This window comes from Panthera onca, chromosome D2 (genome assembly GCF_046562875.1).
Source record: "Panthera onca isolate mPanOnc1 chromosome D2, mPanOnc1 haplotype 2, whole genome shotgun sequence".
Lineage (NCBI taxonomy): Eukaryota > Metazoa > Chordata > Mammalia > Carnivora > Felidae > Panthera > Panthera onca.
The window spans coordinates 53,930,274-53,947,824 of NC_138349.1; the positions used below are offsets into that span (position 1 = coordinate 53,930,274).

At 37.5% G+C, this 17,551-nt stretch overlaps 2 protein-coding genes across 11 annotated transcripts in view; one reads left to right on the forward strand and one right to left on the reverse strand.

The window, feature by feature from the left end:
• FAM149B1 (family with sequence similarity 149 member B1) overlaps window positions 1-955 on the reverse strand; it is an 87,047-nt gene extending 86,092 nt beyond the window's left edge. For 4 of the 5 annotated variants that reach the window (XM_078434371.2, XM_078434372.2, XM_078434374.2 and 1 more), the window contains exon 1: window positions 750-955. In XM_078434371.2, coding sequence (XP_078290497.2) covers window positions 750-796 — 47 coding nt within the window. In that variant the 5' untranslated portion in view covers window positions 797-955. The remainder of the gene's footprint in view (window positions 1-749) is intronic. The other variant, XM_078434376.1, reaches the window with a different exon arrangement.
• ECD (ecdysoneless cell cycle regulator) overlaps window positions 633-17,551 on the forward strand; it is a 48,154-nt gene continuing 31,235 nt past the window's right edge. For 4 of the 6 annotated variants that reach the window (XR_009613035.3, XM_060642431.3, XM_060642434.3 and 1 more), the window contains exons 1-9: window positions 955-1,227; window positions 2,429-2,643; window positions 5,663-5,780; window positions 8,122-8,209; window positions 8,314-8,492; window positions 9,437-9,629; window positions 10,176-10,304; window positions 12,377-12,505; window positions 14,404-14,489. Coding sequence is in view for 5 of the 6 variants with exons in the window: in XM_060642431.3 (XP_060498414.1) it covers window positions 2,439-2,643; window positions 5,663-5,780; window positions 8,122-8,209; window positions 8,314-8,492; window positions 9,437-9,629; window positions 10,176-10,304; window positions 12,377-12,505; window positions 14,404-14,489 (1,127 nt within the window). In the remaining variant the exon portion in view is untranslated. Of the gene's footprint in view, window positions 656-954; window positions 1,228-2,428; window positions 2,644-5,662; window positions 5,781-8,121; window positions 8,210-8,313; window positions 8,493-9,436; window positions 9,630-10,175; window positions 10,305-12,376; window positions 12,506-14,403; window positions 14,490-17,551 lie in introns of those variants that run through there. The other 2 variants (XM_078434369.2, XM_078434368.2) reach the window with 2 other exon arrangements.

Sequence of the window (17,551 nt, forward strand, 5' to 3'; positions counted from 1 at the left end):
ACTTCCTGGCTGTGTAATCTTTGGCTTGCTACAATCTTTAAAAATCTTGGGGCGCCTGGGTGGCGCAGTCGGTTAAGCGTCCGACTTCAGCCAGGTCACGATCTCGCGGTCTGTGAGTTCGAGCCCCGCGTCAGGCTCTGGGCTGATGGCTCGGAGCCTGGAGCCTGTTTCCGATTCTGTGTCTCCCTCTCTCTCTGCCCCTCCCCCGTTCATGCTCTGTCTCTCTCTGTCCCAAAAATAAATGAAAAAAATTAAAAAAAAAAAAAAATAAAAAAAATAAAAATCTGGGTTCGTTATCTGTAGAATGTGCAAAATAATATTCTCTATTCTGGTATCCTTCCTAATAGGATTAAGTGAGCTAATGCATGTAAGCAGCTTTGCACGGTGCCTGGCACTAGATGTATTCAACTTTTTTGTAGCACTCAGCTATTAGTAACTTCTCGATTCGTCAATGGCCATTGACAGTGAGGCATGAAACACTGAGTAAGCTACAAATGCCAAAGACCCAGTCACTGAGTTCAGGAAGTGCAGCCCAAGAGGGCCAAGCCCTAGGACAGCACAGGAGACATGCCCTTAGCTGGAGATGGAGGTGGAAGGAGAGCGTCCAACAAGGCTGGGAGGAAACAGTTCCTTCCCCTGCCCTGAGAAAGGAAAGGTGGGAAGCGCTGCTTGGAAGGGGTCCCCAGAGCGCCCGCTGCCCGCCTCAGCCTCCCACGGCCCCGGTTAGGATGGCTGAGCAGTCCACTTACAACTCCAAGCTCTGTGGCACCGCCTTCCGGGTGTATCTGGAGATCATCCTCCTCTTCCTCCTCTGCCGCGGAGGGGGCGGGCACGCCAGGGTCGGGGCCTCGGGACCTGGCCCTCCCGCCGGCTCCGGCCCGGCCCCCTCCCGCCACCTTCCGGCCCCGTCACGCCCCGTCGCCTAGACTCCGGACCGCCACCTCTCCAGGGTCCCCACCCCTCTAGCCCTCCGCCCTGCCTGCTTCCCCGCGGGAGCGGAAGTGACGAACGCACCTGAGCACCCACCTAATGTTCCCGCGGACGCGCAGCAGTGACGTTGCAGGGAGTTCCGGGGCGAGCGGGTGTTTCAGGGGTGTCGGCTAACCTCAAGCGCCCGAGAAGCGTCTGGCCTGACCTTGGGCCGGACTTGGACTGCTACTGACGCGGTAGGAGGGGCGGTCGAGGAAAGGTGCCGCAGCCGAGACGCGTGGGGCAGGCCCGAGGATCGTAAGCGGAATTGGCTTCAGTTTGTCGGATGGAGGGAGAAAGCGTAGTCTGAGTCAAGAGCGCTAGACTCCAGCTCAGCCCTCTGCAGCTTGGTCTCTTCTCTTTCTGTGCTCTGGTTTTCTCACCTGTACAGCAAGGAATTAGGCTGAGTGGTCTCGAAGCTCCTTCCAGTTCTGACACTAAATTCTTCATAAAAATGTGTGCTTGGCATTATGGGGCGGGTCGACAGAATTATCTGTCGCTCTGGCTTGAGAAGCCAAATGATTTGGACAGACTGCGGTGACTGGATGCAGGTTCCTCTCGACTTCGTTTTATTAGCCCATTAGAAAACCGAGTAAGGATAAAAATCGAATTGTGCCTTACAGTGGACCATCCAGTACAGTGCCTGCCTTTACCAAGCCTCATCTGGCAGCAATAGTGAGCTAGCACTTTTGTTTTAAGGAAAACCCTTAGAAAATAGGTATCTATCTACCTGCTCTTAATATACTGGAGCTGTACCCCCTGAGACCTGAAAAGGGAGCAGTTTTAGGACAGCTGTAGGATCAAGAACCGTGGGCAAATTATTTTGGGGTGAGATGATAGGACATGAATGTTTTGTATTCCCCTATGCCATACAATATTCATAAAAAGAGGTTGAAATTTTGCAGCCTAAGGGAGATTGCTCATAAGAGCTTTCAAATAATAACAGTTTAAACTGGGGGAGGATTTTAGAAATGAAAGAGTAACATTCTCATTCTACAGTTAAGGAAAAGGCCCCAGAAAGAGAAAGTGAAGTGCCGAAAGTGACAACTAATTAGCGGCGGACCTGGGACTTTTGATAGTATTGAAACATAAAATGTTATTGTAGTGTTTCTCAAAGTGTGCTACACACACTGCTGCTAGTACAAGGGCAAACATTTTTTTAAAATTCTTACACGCCTATTAATTTGGGAATGTGACACTGGATTCCCATTTACTGTATTATATCAAAAGTTCTTTTAATATAATTTCAAGTGTGAAGAACATAATTTTCAGCATAAAAACCTCATTAAAAGAATATTAAATAGGTGTTACTATTAATGCTTGATAAAGTCAAAAAATTACAATGATAGTATGTGGGGAACTGAATTTTGGAAAACAATGGAATCATCTAGAATAGTTTGAGAATTTGGATATTCTGCATTATTCTATGTGGTTTATGTTATTGAAACTTTAAATGTAGTTTTCAAAGAATGGAAGAAAATATGAAGCTTGCTACAGTGGAAGACACTGTGGAGTATCACCTATTCCTGATACCAGATGAACCAAGAGACCCAGAAAAACACAAAGAGATTCTTCAAAAGTATATTGAGAGGATAATGACCCACTTTGCACCTATGCTGGTCCCCTATATCTGGCAGAATCAGCCTTTCAATCTCAAATACAAACCTGGAAAAGGTATGGCTCTTTTACTTGATTTGATACATGTGAATTTTAATTCTGACAACAGTGATGTGTAATAGTCCATAGTTCATTCAGTGTTGTCAGGAGATTTATAACCTGAACTTTTTAGATTAGTGATGCTTGCTTATATTTGGTTAAGCCCTTAAACTAACAAAAAAAAAATTTTTTTTTAATTCATTTGATGAAAGCTTTCTAATAGTAATTACCTTAGGAACCTAATACATACTCAAAATGACTGAACCGTGGCTATTCTTTGGAACTTTACTTTTCTATGCTAGAATGTATCTGGGTACCTGTACTAAACAGGTCAGGCATCTGCTTCCTTAACCATAGCTTCCTTTAGTGGTTACTCTGTATTCCTCGCTCTTGATCATGGGTTTCATAGGCTGCCTTTTTTCACACAGTTGGCTCTACCTGACTTATAAAGAGCAATCATTGGGCTTAATGACCATTATTTGCCTCTCAGAAGTATTTTGAGGTTCTTTCATGCTTCCTTGTGTTGTTGGTGCTTAAGATCTGACCTCTGGCCAAGTATGGCACTTTTTCTTATCATTTCATATAGCTTTAGTAAAATGACTCCTGAATAGGTGACCAAGGCTCTGCTCCAGGGTCTTATTTCAGGAGTCTAGCATCTTTTGATACTGTCAGTCTAGGTCTTGATTTCGTGTTTATCTGTTATCTTTTGGTTAGCAGTTGCCACATGTCTTCCCTTGTGTTCATTTTATAGAACCCCTGTTCACTGAAACACATGTAATATTTATTGGCAAGAACACTCTCACAGTGGCACAGCACATCCAAGACCAACTCCTTATCTGTTTCCTAGAAAATCATTTTTACCCAATGTTTTCTTGTTTTCCTTAATGGCTTTGCTATCCACCTAGTTATTCAAGCTTGTTAGTAATTCAGAATTGTATTCAGCTCTTCACTTCAGCATATTCACTTCACAGCACTAAATCCTACTGTGGTTACTCCTAAAATATGACCCTTTCTCTACATTTCCTTGGCTACAATCTAGACCCTCTTAATCTCTTCATCTGGAAGACTACAGTAACCACCTAAGTAACCTCTCTGGTTCCCATATCTCCAGTTCTTCACATTGTTGCCAACTACCCTTGTAAAACACAAATTTGATCATGTTACTCTTCTGCCTAACATCCTTCACCAGTTCCCCATTGCTTCTGGATGAAGTTAAAATTGAAGTTTAATATATAAGGTAGATAAAAATAGACACTTTAATTGGAGCTTCTCTAGTTGAAGAAATTTGAGAGACCTGGGGTGAGGTGAAGAGTTAGTTGGGATGTTCTTCCCACCTGTTTTTGTTTTTGTTTTTTTTGTTTTTTTTTGCCATGGCAGCTCTAAAAACACTCTATAATGTGCTTGTTTGACCCTTAGTCTGTTAATGTGGTAGATTACATTTCTTGATTTTCATACACATTCCATTCCATTCCAGGAATATATTCTACTTGGTCATGGTGTACAATCCTTTTCATGTGTTGAATTTAGTTTGCTAGTATTTTCTTGAGGATTTCTGCATTAGTGTTCCACGGAAATTGGTCATGGTTTTCCTATATTGTCTTTGTTTGGCTTTATTATGAGGGTAATGCTGGCCTCATAAAATGAGTTTGGCAGTGTTCCCTCCTCTTCAGTTGTTTGTAAGAGTTTGAGGAGGATTGATGTTAATTCTTCTTTAAATGTTGGTAAAATTCTGGGGTGCTTGGGTGGCTGTCAGTTAAGCATCCGACTTCAGCTCAGGTCATGATCTTACAGTCCCTGGGTTCGAGCTCTGTGTCGGGCTCTGTGCTGACAGCCCAGAGCCTGGAGCCTTCTTCAGATTCTGTGTCTCACTCTTTCTCTGCCCCTCCCTTGCTCATACTCTGTCTCTCTCTCAAAAATAAATAAACATTAAAAAAAAAGTTTAAAAAAAATGTTGCTAAAATTCTCCAGTGAGCCTTTCTCTGTTGGGAAGTTTTTTGATTACTGATTCAGTCTCTTTCTAGTAACCAGAAGTAATTCAGTCTCCTTCTAGTGATCCAGTCTTGATATGTTGTGTGTTTCTAAGAATGAACTTATTTCTTCTAGGTTATCCAATTGGTTGGTGTACAATTGTTCATATCATATGTTTCCTTATAGTCCTTTTTATTTCTGTAGTATAAGTTGTTATATTGCCTGTTTCATTTCTGATTTTAGTTACTTGTGTCTCCTTTTTTTTCTTACTAATTTAAGATTTTGTAAATTTTGTGATCTTTCAACAAACCAGCTCACCTTAGTTCATTTTTTTCTGTTGTTTTTCTGTTCTCTATTTCTTTTATCTCTGTTCTAATTTTCATTATGTTCTTCTTTCTGCTAGCTTTAGGTTAGCTTTTTCTTTTTCTAGTTCCTTAAGGTGTAAAGTTAGGTTGTTGATCTGAGATCTTTTATAACTATAAACTTCCTCTTAGCACTGCTTTTAGTATGTTACATCTTTGTTTTCATTTGTCTCCTTGTATTTTCTAACTTCCTTTGTGATTTCTTCTTTGACCTATTGACTTGTTTAAAAGTGTATTAAGTTCTACATATTTTTGAATAATGCACTTGTTTAAAAAATTCCTGCTCCATCTAAATCTAGCTTCCTGATATTCCTAGAACACTTTATTGTCTGTCATGCTTATGTGCCTTTGCACATGCTATTCTCTTTTTCTGGAAAGCCTACTTCTGGTCATTCTTCCACATGAACATAGCTCAGATATTCTTTATGGTCACAGAGCCCTCAGTGCATATGTCCATTCATTATCTTGTTGTTGTTGTTGTTTCATTATCTTGTTTTGAGATGGTGTGGTTGTCTTGTCTCCGGTTGTCTATGGGTCCTCAAGGGTGGGCTTTTTATATCCTGTTCAGAGTTGCAACCCCAGCTCCCAGCTGTGATACCTACAGTATAGTCAGTCAATGAATGTTCGTTTAATTGAATGATTACTTGTATGTTTATGTGCACAGACAAGTTTATTTGGTTATATGATTGCTTTTCTCTTGTTTTTAGGAGATGTTCCTGCTCATATGTTTGGCATGACAAAGTTTGGGGATAACATTGAGGATGAATGGTTTATTGTTTATGTAGTAAAGCAAATTACAAAGGAATTTCCAGAGTTAGTAGCAAGGTATTAGTTATTTTAATAATCTAAAGGAATTCTCTTGTTGAGACTGACTACATTTTTATCCACTTAGTAAAAATTTTTTGGTAGTCTGGTAGAGATTGAACAAATTTGAGACATAGATTTTGAAAGTGACTTGTGTGTTCTCTTCCTTTTTTCTTGTGACTTCCTTTTCTTGAGGAAAAATTAAAGTACATTGGAGAATTTAACTTCTAAATTTTTAAACGAAATCTGCCTATTTTAGCTTTTTAAAAATTATTCTCATTGTGAAAGACCAAATACAGATGGTAAACAAAGTTCAAACAATACCAAAGGGTGTACTGCTCTTTAAAAACAAAATCGTAGAAAAAATTCCATTCATGTATACATATACATATACATATACATTACAGATTTCTTTACTATGTCTTCCTCTATTTTACCATAGCGCGTACCCCCCCCCCGCATATATGTTGAGAAATCACATACAGAAAAATTTAAAGAAAAATTAGTGAACAGTATTGAAAGCAAAGTAGGTAACACTGTTTAAAATGGAAACTGATAGTTCTCTGTAATTACCAAGTTGTGTCAGCAGAGGGCGTTTCACCCATTTGCCGCATGTTATTCTAGTTTTCCTGTTAGCCCCCAAATTCTAATCCATTCCCCCAACCTCTTCCCCAGCTGAACAAAAAGAAAAACAACTCTGAAAATGTATTATTATTTCAAAATTTCAAACATGAAAGTAGAGAGAATGAACCCACGTGTACTCCTCACTCAGCTCCAATAATTACCAATTCATGGTCCTTTACCCATAGCTTTCCCCTCCTCCTTTCCCCTACTCCTTTTACATAGCAAGATTATTTTAAAGCAGATCTCCAATACTATGCCATTTTATCTTTAAATACTTTTAAGATGTAAATAGAATAGATAAGAATTCTTATTTTAGACGCTACTGTTATCACACCTAAAAATAATTGTCAGTAATTTCTTCATAAATGATAGAATTTTATATGAACAAACTCCAAGATAGATATTTCTATCTTTACAATGGTAATAGGGGAGGACAATGCCTTTTGTGTATGGATTCTGATCTTTATATAATGATGGTGCATACCTACACACCAGGCCTATAAAGCTCTTTGACTAATAGGCATCTACTGTCTTGTTGGGGATTTGGTTTTTAAATTTTTTTTTAAGTTTGTTTATTTTTGAGATAAAGAAAGAGAGTGTGAGCAGGGGAGTCACAGAGAGAGAGGGAGACACAGAATCTGAAGCAGGCTCCAGGCTCCGAGCTGTCAGCACAGAGCCCGACACAGGGCTCAAGCTCACCAACTGTGAGATCATGACCTGAGCTAAAGTCGGACACTCAACCAACTAAACCACTCAGGTGCCCCTTGTTTTTAATTAGAAAAAGAAAGAACTTCCTCTATATCTCTGCCAGATTAATCTTCCTAAGGTAGAGCCCTAACCATTTTTCTACACTGCTTTAAAACCATTCATTCCTTAAAAAAAAAAAATAGAATAGAATAAAACCAAGCTCATTCTCATTGACTCTGCCGACATTTAAAGCTCTTCCCAAAATGATATAACTGTGCTTTTCTAGTCTTGTTCTTTACTAGTGCCATTCTCCAAATATCTACCTTAAATAGACACCTCCATGATTTTGTCATTGCTAATCCCTCTCCCAAGAACATCTCAACTTTTCTCCGTATATCTCCACCCATAAAAAGTGAAAAAATCTAGAATCTAGAAAAAATCTACCTTTTGTGTGACAAGAGGAGAAAATAAGAGTTTATATTCCTATTAACTAGATTATGCTTAAGTGAACCTAGAAGGATAAACAAAAAATAACAATGGTTGGAGGGAAGGAATGGGGCATATAGGGACAAAAGTAGGAAGGAAACTGTTCCATTGCAGAACTTTTTATGTACTTTTTAAAAGTTTAGCCATGTGACTGTCTTACCTATTCAAAATTTTAAATTTAAAAAATAATACAAATAAGGCAAAACAAAATTATCTTTCAGGGTCCAAGTAACTCTTCCATAAAGGCTTTCCTTATCTTGGCTCTATGTGGGTTTTTTTCTTCTTTTGACACCTAATTGTATGTTTTTCATATTTGTGTCTGTTATTATTTACTTATGTACTTAATTTGCTCTCCTTATCATCTCCCTCCAACTCCTCTTTCAATCTTACAATCTCCCTGAGAGATTCATGGTGTCTGAAATATTTTGCTTTATTATAACAATCTGTACATAGCATGTACTCATACATTAACTAAAATGAAAGAGAACATATTAGAATAAATGTGTTTTGATTCGTAGCATATATGTGCTTTTTGAATGCATAATTGGAATTTCTTTTGCAAAAGGATTGAAGACAATGATGGTGAATTCTTGTTAATAGAAGCTGCTGACTTTCTCCCTAAATGGTTGGATCCTGATAATAGTGCCAATAGAGTAAGTGTATCCAAGTTTGGAAAATTTACAGAGATGAAATCATGTTACTAGTACCTAGAGTTTGTCAGTGCCCAGAATGAAAATTAAAATGTATCATTTTGCAGGTATTTTTCCACCAGGGAGAGCTGTGCATTATTCCTGCACCAAGGAAACCTGGAGCAGTATCCTGGTTACCCTCCACACCCCCTACAATCCCACAAGCTTTGAATATAATCTCAACACACCCAGAAAAAATTTTGGCTTCAGATTCTATACAAGCTGCTGTGAATAGGCGCATTAGAGGGTAAGAAAAATATTTTCAGTGCTAGTCAAAGAGCCTTTTGATTTAATGCGGTTCAAGTCTTCCACTGAATGTGGAATTTCTTTCACCTAGATTAATGCTCATTTTCATTCTGTCTTCATCCTTCATGAAAGTGACTAACAACAGATTAAATTTACATGTTTTAAAATTAAGGAACAGATGTGTCTTTTAATTCCCAATCATAGATGTTATATTGCAGTCCCAATATTTTTGCATTTATTTACTTAGATATTGTGGCTAAGTTCTATCTATATCCATAGGTAAAAATTTTGAGACCTTGGGGTGCCTGGGTGGCCCAGTTGGTTAAGCATCCAACTCTGATTTCAACTCAGGTCTTGATCGCAGGGTCATGAGTTTAAGCCCCTCGTTGGTCTTTGCACTGCACGTGGATCCTACTTCAATATTTTTTGAGACCTTTAGGAATGAAAACCTAAGGGAGCATAGTGTGCTTTGTGGGACTCTGTATAGTATTCTTTGGTCTGTGTGGAACACTTTAGGCTCTATGCCGAAAAGACAGTCTTTACCTAACATATTAGTTCAACCTTTCACATTTGAGTACCTAGGCAATGTTTACTACCATTCAAGTTTTAACAATATAAAAATCTCTCTTAACGTTGTTTCAGCATACTTTGTACCATTGTTTTAAAAGAATAAACTCTGATTTTATTCTTGTTCCAAAAAATAGTAGAGTTTTCATTTTGTTTTTATTGAACTACATTAGTCCCTTTTCTTTATTTTCCATTTCTTCCTACCTTTTCTCTTTCTCTCTCTTCTTTTCTGCAGTTTTAGTGTATATGGTAGCTTTATCTTCACTTTCCTTGTCATTCAACATCTCTTGATGAACCTAGACAAGGGGAACTAAATGCTATAAGAACGCTAGATATTTACATATCATAAAATAAAAATAATTATGTTACCTGTCACAGATACCCAGAAAAAATTCAAGCCTCCCTTCATCGAGCACACTGCTTCCTTCCAGCTGGTATTGTAGCGGTGTTAAAGCAGCGCCCCAGATTGGTGGCTGCAGGAGTCCAAGCATTTTACCTACGGGACCCTATTGACCTGCGAGCCTGTCGTATTTTCAAGACTTTCTTGCCTGAAACACGAATAATGGCATCGGTAAGATAGCTCTCCCGGTTATTTGTTTCCTCACTGGCAAGAGAGTTGAACATCATTTTAATTGTGCACTAGAAAAAACTGGAAATATTCTGCTTCCTCATCTCAAGTTAATACACTTTTTTTTTTTCTTTTCTCCCATTCTAGTGGAGGAAGATTTCAAGAGATTTCACTCCCTAGTTTGTATCTAAATGTTTCTTAGATATTTTCTGGCCACATTTTTCCTATTTTGTTTTCTTCTTAAGAATAAAACATTTCATTTCTTCCAGAGAATTAAGAATTATTCTTTATCTTCTACCCACCTAAACTGCCATATAATGTAACTGATAAGAATTCCATTAGTGATAACTAAAAATAGATCATGCAGTTAATTTTATGGTATGTGAATTATTGTATCCCAATAAAGCTGTTACTAAAAAATGTAGGCAGTAAATAGGTTGGATCTTCTTTGCATTTCATATGAATATGAAGCTCATAAGAAGAACTGTGAAATGATACTGAATTTTTACTTTCAGGAAGACTCAATGTGTTTTGTGTCCCAATGTCCAGGTCACTTTCACTAAATGTCTGTATGCACAGTTGGTGCAACAAAGGTTTGTGCCAGACCGGCGGAGTGGATACAAGATGCCTCCTCCATCTCATCCCCAATACCGAGCCCATGAATTGGGCATGAAGTTGGTAATGAACCATAAAATTTTATATTCTTTTTTTTTTTTTTTTTTTTTCAACGTTTTTAATTTATTTTTGGGACAGAGAGAGACAGAGCATGAACGGGGGAGGGGCAGAGAGAGAGGGAGACACAGAATCGGAAACAGGCTCCAGGCTCCGAGCCATCAGCCCAGAGCCTGACGCGGGGCTCGAACTCACGGACCGCGAGATCGTGACCTGGCTGAAGTCGGACGCTTAACCGACTGCGCCACCCAGGCGCCCCTATATTCTTCCTTTAGGTAAAAGGGCTCTTAATAAATAATGGCACAGCATAGAAAGTCTAGAAATATACCTTATTTACATGAGAATGTGGCTCTCAAACAAGAAGGAAAATGTATTATTCAGGAAATGATAATAGAACAACTGAGAAGCTGTCCAAAAAGTTAAAGTTCATTCCCTCACACCTATACCAAAATAAATTCCAGGTGGATGAAATATTTAAATGAGAACATTGAAACCATAATACCTGAAAACACAGAAGAATTTTTGATAATTTGAGTAGAAAAGGCCTTTTTAAACAGGATTTGAAATCAGAAGCTATTAAAAAAAAAAAAAGACTGGTAACTTTAATTATTAAAAATTAAGCATTTGTGTGTTGGAAAGAAAAATCCCATAGCTAATGTCAGAGATAGTAAACCTGAAGAAAGCATTATATTTGCAGTTTAAAAAAGAGCTAATTTCTATAATATATAGAGAGTTCCTACAAGTCGGTATGAAAAGAAATACTAATTAATTAAAAATGTTCAGAAACCATGAACTGACAGTCCACAGAAAAGGAAATACAGATGATTTTTAATTTAAACATAAAAATGTTGGCTCTTGCTCATAATAAAAGAACTGCAACTTAAAGCTACAAAATAGTGTTTTTTACATTTGGCAAGTATCAAAAAGTTTGATAGTATATACTGGATTGGTGGAAATACATATTTGAGATACTCTCAAACATCATTGATGGGAATATAAATTGATTCAGTCTCTTAGAACAGTTTGTCAATATCCATCAATTTATAAAGTACACAACTCTTCTGCTCAGCATTTTCACTTCTAAACATTTATCCTCCATATATTTTACATGTGTACATAGATCTGATGATACTCATGACAGTATTACTTCTGGTAGCAAAAGATTGGAAATTACCAAATATCTATTAGTAGGGGAATAGTTAGATAAATTACGACCTGCCTATGAAGTGAATTGGATAAATTTGTGTGATCATATAAAATGATCTCCAAGGCATATGACTTAGTGAAAAAGCAAGGTTTAGAACGGTGTGTATGCTGCCATTTAGTGATGGAATAGGATATACAGACACAGATACATATCTGCTTGAGTGCATACATTACTTCTGAAAAGATACGCAAGAAATTGGTAATTATAGTTTCCTCTAGAGTGATCAGGAAAGCTCCCTATCTAATTTATTTTATGTGCATTCATTATATTTTTTAATCAAAGTACCCTTAAAATGATATGATTCCTTCCCTTTACTATATCTAAGACCATGGTGAATTCATTTATATTTTCTGTTAGATGAGAAGCCTTTTCTAAGCCTTTTTTTAAGAAAACAACAAATAAGTTTAAATTTCTGGTTTTGTGATCAGCAAGAAATCTCTTTGAAGAGAATAAGAATCTTTGTTTTGCATTATTTGCTTTCGCTTTATAATTTTTAGTAATCTCTATATAGAAATTGAAAAATTGGAGGGGCACCTGGGTGGCTCAATCAGTTATGCATCTGACTCTTGATTTTGGCTCAAGTCATGATCTCACAGTTCATGAGTTTGAGCCCCACTGCTTGGGATTCCCTCTCTCTCCCTCTCTGCCCCTCCTTGCCCCTCCCTGCTCATTATCTCTCTCTCTCTCTCTCTCTCTCTCTCAAAGTAAATAAACAAACAAACTTTTTTTAAATGGAAAAATTAGAAATAATCACATTTTTCATAAAATTCAAAGTGTTATAAATGTCCATATGTCAAATCACCTAGTTCTTAAGTGTGATTAAATGGAGAGAAAATAACTTAATGATGAAAATTCTGTCTATTCTATCTAGGCTCATGGATTTGAAATCTTATGCTCCAAATGTAGCCCACATTTTTCTGACTCCAAGAAATCCGTCATGACTACCTCACCACTCTGGGCTGGCTTCCTTGAAAGTCTGAAAAAGAATGATTACTTTAAGGTAGGACTTGCAATGCATTTGTAAAACTGTATAGTCCAGGGGAAATCAAGCTAGTGAATTAGAGATCTATGGTCCATATTTAATGTATAACATTATTAGAGAAGCTAGAGTTAAAAGGGACCATTCTAGTTCAGTGTTAATGAGGGAGTGACTATGAACTGTTTCCAATATTTTAGAAAAGTTAATAATGTTTATATAAAATTATGATAGTTATCATTTGTATCTGAAGAGCAATTTATGCAAATCATAAGGCAAATATGAAGACACCAAATAGAAAATGAGCAAAGACACGGATTAAAAAAATTACAAAAAGACAACTAATAAATTTCTTGTAAAATATTTACTCTCACAAGTAGTAAAGATATATGTATCAACAGAATAATAGTTTTTCACATATGTGAAAAAGGATCTGAATGAGGCTTAATGCTATTGAAAGTACAAATTAATACTCCCTATACATTGCTGGTAACATTGCATATTGATAGAACTTTAACTGGAAAGTAATTTGCTAGTGTGTTCCAGGAGCTATAGAAAGGTTCAAACTCAGAACCTTTACTTTGAATAATCTATTTTAAGGAAACATCCAAGAAGTAGAAAAGTCCATTAAGAATATGATGGTATATGAACAGACATTTCTCCAAAGACATACAGATGGCCAACAGATAAATGAAAAGATGCTCAACATCACTAACCCTCAGAGATGGTGAGGCTAAATCAGAATGGCTAAAATCTAAAACACAAGAAACCACAGGTGTTGGTGTGGATGTGGAGAAAAGGAACCCTCACGCACCATGGATGAGAATGCAAACTGGTACAGCCACTGTGGAAAACTGTATGGAGGTTTCTCAAGAAATTAAAAATAGAATTATCATATGATCCAGTAATTTCACTACTGGTATTTACCCCCCAAAAATGAAAACACGAATTCAAAGGGATACATGTATTGCTATGTTTTTTGCAGCATTATTTAGAGCCAAGACTATTTATAGCCAAGGGAAGCAACCCAAGTGTCCATCACTAGATAAATAGATAAAGAAGGTATGGTATGTGTATACACACGCACACGCACACATATGCGATGGAACATTACTCAGCCGTAAAAAGAATGAAATCTTGCCGTTTGCAACAAAATGGATGGTTCTAGAGGGTAGAATGCCAAGTGAAATAAGTCAGTCAGAGAAAGACAAATACCATATGCTTTCACTCATATGTGGAATTCAACAAACAAACTAAACAAACAAAAAACCAAACTCTTAGCTATGGTTATCAGAGGGCAGGTGGGAGGATGGGTGAAGTAGGTGAAGAGGATTAAGAGTACAATTCTTGTGATGAGCACTGAGTAATGTATAGAATTATTATGTTATATACCTGAAACTAATATAATACTGTATGTTAATTATACTGGAATTAAAAATTTTTTTAAATATCATATAAAGACTGTAGCAATATAGAAAAGTGCTTATGATATCATAGTATATTTTCGAAAGAGTGTAAAATATTAAGTACAAATGCCAAAATAAACATGCATGTGAAAAGCAGAAATGGCAGTGAAAATGAGATTATGCTATTTTTTGGTTCTATTTGTACTTTGTTTTATAAATTAATTACAAATCAATTATTTCTTAATAACCAATAAAGTACTAGAAAATGGTAGAAAATCTTCCAAATTGGAAAGAGGTCTTTAATGGTGAAAAGGATTAGGAACCACTACATAGAGCCTAGTCCCCTTGTTTGGAGAAAATGGAGCCCAAACAGGTACATCAATGACAAAACAGGGACTAGGACTCAGGCCTCGTGATTCCTGAACAACATATCATACACTGCCTCCCTGAAAATTGCTGGTGAGTGGGTAATTTCAGTGATACCATGTAAATAATGTTATGATTTTTTTCTTTCAGGGTCTGATAGAAGGTTCTGCTCAGTACCAGGCAAGGCTAGAAATGGCAAAGAACTACTTCCAACTCTCAGTAAACCGGCCAGAAAGGTGAGTTTATCACTACCTAACCATGGCAGCAAGAGTGGTAACCTGCCAGATGTTAAGGAGTTACTCACTCTTGAGATAGTTGCAGAAATTGGAATTGCTGTATTTAAAGAGTTAACGGCAAGGATCATGACTGCTGAAGGGGATGAACTGGGAGAGAGGAGGTGTTACTACAGAAGATCACTGGATCTGGCACCCGTCATCATCATCATCACCTAATGGCTAATGTTTATTGGTACTTACAAAGTGTATTGGTACTTAAAAATTTGTTTGATCTCTCTTAGAGTCCTGTGAAATAAGTATGATTATTATCATTCCCTAGTTACAGCTGAGGCCAAGAGAGATTAAGTAGTTTGCCAAAGGTCACACAGCTAATTAGTGACAGATCTAGGGTTTGAACTCAGGCAGTCTGATATCGAGCATGTGCTTAATTCCTGTAGGAGCCCTTGACTGTGTTTAGCTACATTTAGGAGAGGCTGAAACATAGGATAAAGCAGGCAGTCAGCTTTCAAATCACATCTCATTCTAACCTGCCATACATTTCCTAGAAAAAGAAAGAAATGAACACAGGGTTGGCAGGAAATGGCACCCCTTTAAAATTTTATAAAGTCAAGTTCTCATAATGGTGGAGTAACATATCCAACTAACCCCCTGCCAAGTGTAATTATAAACTCTGGATGGAATTTAAGAAACAGTTACTTGAAGACACAGTAGAACAACAAAATTGGGCCAAAATTGAAGGAAATAGAGCCCTTTGAAAGAAGAAAATCACAATAGATGAGGTCCTCATTATCTGAGTTGTCACCTGAGGTCACTTCCTAGTCAGTGCAGCACCAAGGAAAATAGAGCTCAAGCAGAAAACTTTGGTCTTATTGAGCTCAGGAATCAAAGGTCAGATTTTGAGTATTGGAAAAAACTCAATTTATGTTTGTAAAATTGAATTTGAGATACTCAAAGCTATTAAATAATATAAAAGCAATAGCTTTTGTATATATCATGGTTAAAACGTCCCAAGTTGTATGTGTTTTTCATTTGTTGGACTTTTTTTTCTTTTTTCCCTGGAGGAAACTTAATTGGTTTTGAACTTCATTCATTTTGCTTACATCTCAAACATCACTTATTTGTGTAATAGAATGTTCTTTGAGGACTGGTGAAGCAGAGTTGATGCTGAGAGAACTCTAACCTCAGTGTCTGTGAGATAATAATGACTTTACAGCAGTCTTTACTCTTTCAGAAGTGTCTGCGTGTGTCTTTGTCCTGCTCCCATCAGTTTTATGGCAGTAATTGATGGTAAAAAGAGGATGCCTTCTTAGGGAATCATTTCAGAAAACTTGAGAAAGAGAGTCAGAAGAGGAAAAGAGGTGGCCTCATGTTTAGGAGAATCTGCCCCAGATGATTCCCATCCACCTCTGTGGGCCACTCTGTGAAGACACATCACCTTACAGACTTGGGTTAAAGAGATGTTAGAAAATTAGACTCATGTGTAGGAGAATCAGGGCTCCTCACACAAAATAAGATAGATTGGTGGTTAGGTAGTTATTTTTAAATAATGGAAGTTTGTTAGGGCACCTGGGGGCTCAGTCAGTTAAGCACCTGGCTCTTGATTTTGGCTCAGGTCATGATCTCAAGTTTTGTGAGTTTGAGCCCTGCATCAGGCTCTGCACTGACAGTGAAGAGACTGCTTGGGATTCTCTGGCCCTCTGTCTCTGCCCCTCCCCTGCTTGCACGTGCTATCTCTTTCTCTTTCAAAATAAATAAATATTAAATAGATAATGAAGTTTGTTGTTGTTACAAAAGTAATGTATTCACTCATTATAGCAAATAAAGATGTAATAAGGAAAAAATATATATCAAAGAGTCAACTACTATTATCATTTTGATCTACTGCATTCCAGGATTTTTTTTCCCCATATCCATCTAGTTGATTTTTTTTAAATTGTACTATATAAAAATTTTGTATCCTGCCCATAATTTTACTTATTACCATCTTACATTTTCCAATGACATTAAAAAGTATTTATAAGTGTAATTTTATTTTATTTTTTCTTAAAGTTTACATATTTATTTTGAGGGAGAGAACATGAGTGGGGGATAGGCAGAGAGGGAGGAGAGAGAGAATCCCAAGCAGGCTCCCTGCTGTCAGCGCAGAGTCCGACACAGGGCTCGAGCCCACAAATTATGAGATAGTGACCTGAGGTGAAGTTAGACGCTTAACCGATTGAGCCACCCAGGCGCCTCTATAAGTGTAATTTTAAAGAGCTGCACAACATTTCAGCAAATGGATGTACCATGACTTACTCAACACACCTTTACTATTGGAGAAAGAATTATAAGTAGCTTAAATGTCCAACATTGTAAATAGTGCTGCAGAAGAGACTCCTGTTCCCCAAACCAGGATAACTTCTAAACAATTTAAAACCAAACTCACATCTCCCTCCAGACCTGTTCTTGAATTCCCAGTTTTTTGGGTTTTTTTTTTAATACTTAGATTAATGTCAGAGACTGTTTCCCACTCTCCTTTTTAATAGACTACCATCCTTCTTATCACCTAGACCTCCTGGCTCTCGTTTGATCCAGTCCCTAGATCTTTTTTTTTTTTTTTTTAATTTATTTTGAGAGAGAAGGAAAGAGAGTGCATGTGCATTAGCAGGGGAGGGGCAGAGAGAGGGGGAGAGAGAGAATCTCAAGCAGGCCCCGTGTCAATGCAGAGCCTGACATGGGGCTCCATCGCATGAAACATGAGATAATGACCTGAGCCAAAATCAAGAGTCAGATGCGTAACTCACTGAGCCACCCAGGCTGCCCCCTAAATCCTTTTTATTGTTATCTTGTGTCTTACATTTTTCTTTTTTGCTGCCTACCTACTCTAATATGTATATATATATTTTAACACTTAATTCTTGAACTATAACGATACCTAAACTTGCTTCCCAACCTCTAGTGACTCTCCACTTCCAATGCAACCATTAGAGCCAGAGAATATGCTTGAAATATATCTTTAATCATATTACCCCCTCTCCTAAAAATTATTAGAGATTGTAATAGTGAAAAATTGAACAGTGTAA